The sequence below is a fragment of the Echinops telfairi genome, unplaced genomic scaffold, assembly GCF_000313985.2.
Source record: "Echinops telfairi isolate 266 unplaced genomic scaffold, ASM31398v2 ScPeMD7_7469;HRSCAF=8507_1, whole genome shotgun sequence".
In the NCBI taxonomy this organism is placed as follows: domain Eukaryota; kingdom Metazoa; phylum Chordata; class Mammalia; order Afrosoricida; family Tenrecidae; genus Echinops; species Echinops telfairi.
In genome coordinates this window covers 119,443,716-119,453,947 of record NW_022111373.1, presented here as the reverse complement: position 1 = coordinate 119,453,947, position 10,232 = coordinate 119,443,716, and the positions used below count along the sequence as shown (strand labels likewise).

Here is a 10,232-nt window from a genome sequence, read left to right as displayed (position 1 = left end):
CCTGGCACCAACACCTCCCCACATTTAGTTTCGAGCAAATATTTCTTATCCTGACGTTTGGCATGCTGGTGAGGAGGGAGTAGGCGGCTCCTTCCGGAGAACCCCACCTCCCCGAGGCGGTGGCTAATAGCTGGGGGAAGTGATGGACGGTCAACGAGGCCACAGATCGCAGACCTTGTCAAGTCTGCCGGGACCTCACACACTCAGATGACCTCACACACTCAGATGACCTGAAAACAATCCATGCTTTTAAACTTCTTTTTCAATCTGAGCAACTATCTGATGTGGGAAAGAACCAGTTCTCTCTGAATCAAAATGTAACTATTCTCCTAACCCATCCAGCGCCAGGTACCATGAAAGAAAAGCCGGGCGATCTGGTTCCATTAAGATGATAGCCAGGAAAACCCGTGACTTCCTTCAGTCACCCAGCAGCTGTTTGCAGGGCACTCTGCAGCGTGTACGTGTGTTGCATGGCCACATGTATAGGAGGTGCATACGGAGAGATGAGGGAAGTGATTGTCTTTGAACTGGGTGTTCAGCTTGGGGTCCCCAGATGCCAGGGAGACTGGCAAGCCAGCGTGGTAGTGGCCTGCCCGAGACTGAGAGGAGAGGGAAGGCATTATCTCATGAGAAGGAGCTGCCGCAGCATTGACTCTGCAGAAGGGAGTGGGCGGATGAGCAACGTGTCTTAGCTCAGCCCTCTTCTGAGAAAGTACGGTGTTCCTGGCTAGAGATAGGATTAACTGTAATCATCAGCCCTCTGAGTGGGAATAATTATTAAAGGATTACGACTTTAGTTTTTGCTTCTATTTTGAGCACACAGAATAGCACCATCCAACTTCCCAAATGATCCCATCCAACTTCCCTCTCCCCCACCACCCCCACCCCCGCATCTTATCGCCCTGCTCTCAGGTAGCCCGGGTCTTAGTTTCTGGTCTAACTTTGACAATTGGCAATTAGGAACTTCCTGTGCCCTGAGACAGCGCTTGCAAAACTGTTCTTGCCGACTTTCCATCTGAGCTGTTCGAGCGGATCTAACCATTTTCTTTGCTTGTGTACTGTGGAGGTGGTGTGCGTTTGGTGTGTGTGCGCGTGCATGCAAATGCTCTTGTTTTACCTCTGGAGTGTATGATTGGCAAGTGGAAACTTGAGTGGAAAACAGGAAATGATAAAGACATAATCAGAGAGTGGAAGGGGAAGAGAGAGGAGGTGTATCGGGGTGGGGGACTGGTATCGGTGGTGTAGATAAGTATATGCAGGGCCACTAACCAGAATCATTGCACGTCCCTCGATCCTTGTTCTGTAGGAAGCCAACTCCCATACTTCCCACTTTGCTTGTTCTCTGTGGTTCCCCCCAACCCGCTTTCATTCCAAGCAAAAAGCAGAGACTATTGGATGGCCCTGGTGCCTCGTATCTTTTATTGAAGAAGCCTAAATGCTTAGCAAAGATGATGCCTCCCCCGGGAGGGGAGGGGGTTGGTAGGGAAAGATCCAAGGTGGGAAGGAGAGGGAGTGAAGCAGAGAGAAGCTGGTCGATTCTTTGGGAGGAAACAAGTGAGGAGCGAGCAGAGTTGGGTGAATCGGTGGCCCTGGGAACATTCACAGGCTTCAGGCCCGTTTCCTGGGTGCTGATAATGAGCCTCCAACCGGGATGCTGGTGCGCTAGAGTCAAGGTCTCAGCCTCACCGGATTTCCAATCATGCTTAGCAACCGAGATGAAAAAGCCCCTGGTTGGTTTGGGATCAAAAAAATACCGGACTATTGGAGTTGGCTTGGATGGAACCAATATGAATTTTCAACCCACGATTGAAACTTAAAACCAAACTCACTGCCATTGAGCTGATGCCTACTCAAAGCAACCCTATAGGACAGGATAGAACTGCTCCTGGGTTTCTAAGACTAACTCTTTATGGGATTAAAAAGCCCCATCTTTCTCCTGTGGGAGCAGATGGTGGTTTTGAACTGCCAGCCTGGCGGATTGCAGCCCAGTGTGTAAACCACTGTGCCACCAGGGTTCCAGCCCATGATTAAACAGGCAGCCGAATGTTCTGCACAGTGTACCACCCTAGGGGAGGCAGCCCCACAACAACTGGGTCTGAACCAATAGCCGGCCCAGAGGAAAGAAGCTCAAATCCACTGTAATTTGCTTTCAGATAGTAAAGAAACAGAGAACTCGCGTACACCCGTGTTTGTCGACCAGGGCTCAGGCTTGCTACTCAGACAGTGTAGTTGTCCGGTGTTGGTTCAGTCTTCTGGTCACGAAGCTTAGCTGTAGGGACACGGACTTAGAGGTGGCCCGAGCCTGGATCTTTGTCCGGGAATTGCCACCGAGGGAATCCCCAAGGCTGTGTCACATGGGAAAGGAGAAGCTGCTGAGCTTCGGGTGCCTCTGCTCTGCGGGGCTCAGCTCAGGGTGAGGGCAGGATGGCAGACCAGGGGAAGGCAGACAGCCCGGAGCGCTGGGCTCTTGGTTCCACTTTCACCCTCTTCATCGCCCTCGATGGGAGCCGTTGAGGTGGCGTTGAGGGCGGACATTGTAGCAGCATAAGCACATGCTTATTAGAAAGAGACCCTTGGCAATCTCAGAGATTTTTAATCCCTTTCGCGGAACTCTCAAAGGAGCCCAGATGGCGTAGTAGTGACGTGGTAGACTGCTACCTCCAAGGTCAACAGTTCAAATCTCCCAGTGGCTCGGAGGGGGAAACACAGGACTTTCCACTCCTGGTAACCAGTTAACAGCCTCGGAAACACATGGGGCCAGTTCTCCCCTAGCCCACAGGGTCGCTGTGAGTTGGAATTGACTCGATGGCAGGGAGGTTCCTTTGGGTTTGGGAGTGGGTCTCTCCCTACATGGAGTCCCAGTTGTGCTCAGCTGATAGCAGAAAGGCTGAGGGTTCGAGCCCACCAGCTGTAATGTCGGAGGCAATGTGACAGTCTGGGTCCACGATGATTCCTACAAACCCTATGGGGCGAGCAGTTCTCTCTCCTAGAGGGTCGCCAAGGCACAATGGATGGTGGTGGGTTTAGTCTTTGTAGAAGAGCTCTCCAAGCGGCCTGGTGATGCAACAGTTAAGCATCCAACCCCCAGTGTCTCCAAGGAGGAAGACCTGGCAGTCTGCTCCTACTCTGCCCCTTGGGGTCAGCATGAGTCAGCGACAACAGTGGCCCTCTGGTCACAAGGAGACCTCAAACTGTCTCTGGTTGTTGGTGCTCTCTCTTGACCCCATTGTCACCGTTCCTCTCAGGACCCTCCCCAGCTCCAGAAACGCACCCCCCCCCCCCCCCCCCCCCCGCCCAGAATGCCTTGACAAGGGATTTGTTGTCCTCTCCATTTCCCCAGGGATGGCAGACTGGCCTTAGGCGATGAGCTGCTGGTCATCAATGGTCACTTGCTGGTCGGGCTCTCCCACGAGGAAGCTGTGGCCATTCTCCGTTCAGCCACTGGGATGGTTCAGTTGGTGGTGGCCAGCAAGGTAGGTCATGTTTTGTTTGTCTTTAAGATTTTTTTTTAATGGTGGTGGTGGTGAATTTGGACCGAGCTTTGCCCACCCTGCCACCCTCCACACCCCACACCCCCATGTATACAATTGCCCATCTGCCTGAAGGCCTTTCAACAGCTGTGTTTCCTCAGCAGACATCCACACCGAGCAGTCAGTTGATTATTTGGTATTGCTCTCGGGGTCTTTATGGGGCCCGGAGGCACAGTTTGTCCTCAGCTACTAAGTGAAGAAAGGTGGCCCTTAGGGGCTACCCCGTGGCACCAGAGTAGGAGAGCTTGACAGTCTGCTTCTGTAAAGTCACAGCTGTGGAAAGCCCTGGGAGCGCAGTCCTACCATGGGTAGCAACAAGGTTTTTAGGGTTGTTATGAGTATATGTTGGGGGAGCCCTGGTGGCGTCGTGGTTACAAGTTGAGCTGCTAATTGCAAGGTCAGCAGTTCAAAACCACCACCCGCTCCACGGGAGAAAGACGGCCCTTTCTACGCCCATAAAGAGTTAGTCTCGGAAACTCGCAGGGTCACTTCTACGCTGCCCTAGAGGGTCACTGTGATCAGCATTGACTTGATGGCCGTGCGTTTGGCTCGGGTTTTACAGGTCTGTGTGAGGAAAGGGTAAGGGCACAGGAGATCTAGGGAGAGGTGAGTGGTAAGGTAGAGGACGGATGAGTAGATAATGTCAGCCGTCTTGTGGGGAAGCTGCGGAGATGTGGGAGTCTGCTGGGCACTGCGATGCCAACCACCCATGTTCTGAGGGACGAAAGGCTTGCAGGCTGGGCCGGGGGAGGCCTCAGGTTGGAGCTGATGCAGTGTTAGAGCTGGAGGAGTCTCTGTGAAGCTCCATGGTCCACCCTCTGGGCCCCTCCTTGCCACCCCATCTGACAAGTGATATTTGACATGTGACAAAGCGAGGTCGGCCTTCTGTGGCCAGTTCCCCAGCCTCCAAAGGCCAAGATGCCCTTACCAGCATGCGGACTGGAGCTCCCTGCGCCTGTCCCTGCACCTCGCTGCTGCCTCTTCTCCCCAGTTCTCTCTGCAGTGGGTCCTGAGGTCCCAGGGTTCGACTTCTTCTGCCACCCCCAAGGCGTGTGACAATAGGACCCCAAGAGCAACTCTTTCCCCTGGGTTCTGCCAGCCTGACTAGAGAATGGAGTCCCAGGCTGGCACCAGGGACTCACACGTCCTCCTGCTACCAGCAAAAGGAGAGCTCCAAGTTCACCAGAGGCACCTGGTGAGGTCCTGACCCTCGCTCGGCCTCTGACTGCCTCCTGGAGTGCAGTTGTGCTCTGAGACCCACGGGGTCCCCACGAGACGCGGTCAGCTCAGTGCAGCTGACGTTGATGTTATTTCTATGTAACCACTGGGGCGGGAGCAGAAGGAGGAGAGGCCCTTGCCGGTCTCTGATCATGTGTGTGTGCCAATAGTGAGACTAGGAAGGGGTCTGCATGACTGGGGAGGTGCCCAGCTGCCTGGTCCAACCCAGGCAGTGCCATCTCCCCACTCCCACGCTTCTGTGCCAGGAGACGCTGATGGTTCCTGTGCCGGCATCACACCCCGGACCGTGTTCTTGTCCGCTGGCTTCTTCCTGTGGCTTGCTCACATGGGAATCATTGTCACGGTCAATTCCAGCTCACACTCACACTCAGGCCAGCTCACACTCAGGCCAGCTCACACTCAGCACAGCAGGAGGAAGCCCCCGCCCCGTTAGAGCCCTGCACCATTATGTTAGAGCCTGCTGCTGCCGTCCCCGGACCCTTCCTTCTCAGTGGCATAGCGACAAACCACTGCAAAACCAACACATGAAACCCAGCGGGGCCCTTCGCGGGTAAGGCTACTGATGACGACGCACGCAGCGGATCTAAGATGTGCCCCAAACTGCGTCTCACACCCCAACCTCTCAGCGACAAAAGGACCCTAACACCTGTCTGGGGCTTTTCACGTTGTAGCTCATTTCATTCTTTCCAAAAAGAAAAGTCCCTGTGACGTTCTTTTCATTGGATGAAACCCAACGCTGAGTGGCTAATTAACCTGCTGCTCCAAGTCACACCCCCATACCTGACGGCCATACCCAGCCAAGCAAGATACCCGCCATGCCCGGAGCCAGGGGTGTTGGAAAGCGGTCTGTGCACCTGTGACCGGATTTGCCTCGGGCACACTGGCCGAGGTGCCCGTAGGACTGAGCAGCAGGCTGCCACCAAAGCATGAGTTTCTGCTCTAGTTCTCAGCCCATCGGCTGCCGGGCATCTGAGCCCGACTGCCGTCCTCTCGCAGACCCAGACCTCTCCCTTCTTCCAGTTTGCTGCATTTACAGCGAGACAGTACCCTTTGGCAGTTACTCAAGGCGCCCATCCTGTCTGAGAAACATGAGCCTTTCGGCACTTCTTGGCATCCCTTTCATTCTTTTACCTCCATGGGCAAGAAAGCGCCTGGCTTTGTTTCTAGCCCGGCCTGAGGGGGCAGGACAGCGAGGCAAGCCCTTGCTGATTCTAAGGACTAATGAACATGGAGAGGAGTTTTAGTCTGGGTACTAATCCTGCAGTCACAAAACCAGTACAAAAGAGGAAGCCCCCCATGGGATGGCTTGACACGGTGACTGCCACAGTGGGCTCAAACAGAAGAAGGATTCTGAGCCTGGCCCCCTTCATTCTCTTGTACATAGGGGCCGCAATGAGTCGGAACGCGGTCTCGTCAGCAGCTCACAACCTAATCGGATTAGAACAGGGAGTCCTCCGCAGTTCCGTGCTCAGCTGTGGACTGAAAGGTCCATGGTGCCACCCCACCAGGAGCTCCCCAGGAGAGCCGTGGCCGTCTGCTTCGGGAGAGATCAGTGCAGTTGTTGTCACGTGCCACTGCGTCCGTTAGGGCCGTGTTAACATCAGAATGAAGCGCTGCCAGTCCAAGACCGTCCTCACAGGGTCTCCACCCTGGCGGCTCCTCTGTTGTCCGGTACGTAGTGCATCGGGACCCTGCTGTGCTCTGTAAGGTTTTCACCGGCCATTGTTTTTAGAAGTGGTCCACCTCCTTCTCCTTCGTGGTCTTTCTTAGTCTGGAAGCTCCGCTGAAATCTGTTTGCCGTGGGTGGCTGAGTTAGTTAATTGTGCCAACCTGGCCAATAAGCACATGTGAGATTAATTGAAGGGCGGGGTGATAAATGGCTCAGTGAGTCTCGCCTTTCTAGTTCTCCGGTCTCTTGCTTTGTGATGGTCGCACCAGGGTGCAGCTGCCTTAGCAGTTCCCTGCTTCAGCTGGAAAGACTGACTTCCTGCAAGACATCCCCAAGGAGAAGCCACATGGACCTACCCCGATGCAGCTCTGGATGCTGGAGCAGCCGGGTGGAGACCCCTGCCAGCGCTGAGATGCTTACACATTCACTGACTAGGCTTTCCTCCTGTAGTCGGCATCATTGCGTGTGTTTTGTGAGATGGAGGAGGACTTTGTAGATTGGTGTTGGATATATGGGTTAATGGGTTAATGTTGGACTTGTGGGCTTGGGCAGCACTGGGTTGGATATTTTCTTGATGTGTACTTAATCTTTACATAAAACTCTCTCTTATACATGAGTTGCTGTGGATTTGTTTCTCTAAAGTCCCCAGACTAACAGTGGCCCTGCTGACACTGGACATTCTCATGGTGTAGCTTCCAGCAGCACACAAACCATCACAGTACAGCAAAGCAACAGAGGAGTGGTGGTCTTGGGAACCCTCCGAGGCAGTGCCCCTCTGTCCATGGGGTCTGCAGGACTCAGAATTGCGTGGACGTCACACAGTAAGAGCGTGAGAATTGGAGCAGTTACTTTCTTGTCTTGACGTGTCTTGGCTCTATGCAAATACGCTGTTCTTCTAAAGCGAGTGCTTCCTAAGCTCTCGTGGAATGAATGAACTGGGAAGGTCCGAGTGAGTTCTGCTCTCCCTAAGAACACATGCTTACACAAACAAACCCACCGCCATCAAGTCAGTTCTAACTCGTAGGGACCCTAAAGGACAGAGCAGATCTAACTGCTCCTTTGGGTTTCTGAAGCTGTTAGCCACGGCAGGTGCAGACATCCTCCTTTCTCCCCTTTTATTAAGAAGTAATGTATACATATATAGATAGTGCAGTGCTTCTGCATTGGACTGCAATTCGCATAGTTGGCAGTTTGAAACCACCAGCAGCTCCTTGGGAGAGAGGCTGGGCTCTCTACTACTGTAAACAGCACAGTCTCAGAACTCACAGTGGGGGGGGCATGGCTATGGGTCAGCTTGGACTCGATGGCAATGAGTATGTCCGTTTGTTTTTAATACATATTTATTGTGTTTAATGGAGAAACGCCTCTGAAAATACAGTAAAGAAAACTGATTGATTATTCTTGTGCTGTCCTTGAACTGGTATGTCATACACAGTTTAAAAAACAACTCGATTGGCAGATACTTCACATATCATACCATTCAGTAGTTGCGTCGGATTATCAAAGAGGCGTACAATCGGCAGCACAGTCCAGTTTAAAGCATCCTCTTCTTTCTTGTTCTCGTTGTGATTAGCGCCCCATCTGCTGCCAATTCCCCTGCCCTCCCCTCAGACATATTCATCCCGTCACGCTCTCTGTTGACTTAGCTGTCCGGATTGCGGGTCCGGAATGACTTACAGAGCACAAAGAAAATAAGTAAACAAAACCAAGAAAAGTTTCTATTGAAAACAGGGGAGAAAATATTAGCAGCTAGAGCAAATTTACAATGGGTCAGAAGGAAGATCCGATGATAAGGTGTTAAATTTTAACTTGACAACGACCGTAATAAACTACTTTCCAACTCAGTCCGTGTGATAGCCAGGCCATCCCTGGTCTCTGGTCGGAGGGACTCGCCACTTCTGCACAGTTTACTCGGCACCTGAGTTAATCCCTCAGCTTTTTGATTCTTTTACTCTTCTGCTAATGGCCTAGGAGAGCTGACATCACAACATAGAACTGACCTAGCGTTTTTGTTTAATAACTCTTTTTCTTTTCCTTAGTCAAAGCCTCAGAAAAATTCACCACCATTGAGTCAAATTTGACTCCAACTGACCTGGTAGGACAGGATAGAACTGCCCCAGTGGATTTCTGAGGCTGTAAATCTTTACAGGGGCAGAAAGCCCCAGGATGGCTGGTTCGAACTGTTGGCCTTGGGGTTCCCAACCCAACTCATCACCCACTCCACCACCAGGGCTCCTGAACCAAAGCCTAGCAGTATCGTAGTTACAATTCCTGATCTGAAAATGAATTCTCTTCAGGCGCCAACTAGTTAGCAAATGCCATTGGAATGGTGGTTTTTCACCAACCGTTGCTGACCATGCCCATGGAGTTGACTTTGATTCACAGCCACCCTATAGGACAGAGTAGAAGTGCCCATGGGGTTGTCAAAGTTGTAAGTCTTTATGGAAGCAGACTGCCACATGGCTTCCCTAACAGCCAGCCTTTCCTTAGCCACCAAACATTTAACCGTTGTACCGCCAGGGCTACTGCCGTTGTTTAAGGTGGGTATGTGGGGAGGGGGCTGCCCTGCTGACAGCTTTCTACCTGGGTCCTAACTGAAGAAGAATGAGGGAAGGAGGCATCTCTCTGTGTACTGGCCTTGAGGTCGTCCAATGCGCTGATGGGCTCTGGCCTTTCCCAGTGGCCCTGTGTGCTCCTCGTGGGCCTTGGGATTGATTGTCACATGACTCGTCTGAGCTTCGCCCCACACGCCACGCTGACTCCCTCATCTAGACATCGGAGCATCGGGCCACTTCAGTGAAGCCCCCTTTAGGGTCTCATCTTAATGGAATCTGACTCCTTGTGTTTCGTGTTCACCTTTAAAGCTCATTCGAGGTTCGGCTTTCATTGAAAAGGGCTTTTTCTGTCTCCACTTTGGCGTTTTGATTCACTAAACAATCTCATCTCTTTCCGGTGAACACATGCTGGTGAGATGCGCCGTGTCAGGTAGGGCACAGAAGGGGAGAGCTGAGGTCTGTGCTGGGCCTGGGAATTTGGAGATAAAGGGAAATGGCGCTAAGCTAGGGACTTCCCAGACAAGCAGGGGGGGCAGGCTAAAAAAGGTGCATGTCCGCTGCTGTGGGGAAAATGCAGTGACAAAGGGTGATTTGGGCAGGTCTGGAGAAGCAGGCAGTTCTCCAAAATAGGATGACGGGGAAGAGTGGCCAAGTCCAAGGCTGGGGGGTGGGAACTTCCCATGCATTCTGATGTTTGGAGATTTGAGTTGACCCAGAGCACCTCAGAAGAAAGGCCTGGAGATCTCCTCTAAGGTGCACGGTTCTGCTCCGGCACACCTGAGGCCACCTTGAGGCAGAGGGTTCCACTGGTGGGAAGGCAATGGGCTGGGTGCTCCTATTTGGAGGTCAGCCTGTCTGGGAGGCGTGGGTGGAGGGCAGAGTGGAAGGAGTTTGGAGGGCCAGGCGGAAGCCAATTATTGGATGGGCTAGCCTACCACTGTGGGGGGGCGGGGGGGACCTGCTTTCTGAAGGGAACAGGGAGGGCAACAAAGGGCCTGACGGTCAGAGGCTGCTCTTAGCAAGGTTGGTCTAAGAAACACAGCTTCTACAAGGGAAAAGGGGAAACGTCTGGCTCTCAATCCGGGCCATACCCCTGGCACGGAGCCCTGGGGTTGGGATGGGGTGGGTTATGTGTTGAGCTGCGAGCCACAAGGTCAGCAGTTTGAACCTACCGGCTGCTCCTCGGGAGAAAGATGAGGCTTTCTACCCCTGTGATGGTTTACATCCTTGGCAACCCCT

The 10,232-nt window shown here is 52.8% G+C and overlaps 1 protein-coding gene across 1 annotated transcript in view; it reads left to right on the top strand.

The window, feature by feature from the left end:
- Nucleotides 1–10,232, top strand: part of PDZD2 (PDZ domain containing 2) — a 279,581-nt gene that overhangs the window by 174,498 nt on the left and 94,851 nt on the right. The window contains exons 3-4 of the mRNA XM_045285268.1: nucleotides 3,341–3,473; nucleotides 4,691–4,725. Coding sequence (XP_045141203.1) covers nucleotides 3,341–3,473; nucleotides 4,691–4,725 — 168 coding nt within the window. The remainder of the gene's footprint in view (nucleotides 1–3,340; nucleotides 3,474–4,690; nucleotides 4,726–10,232) is intronic.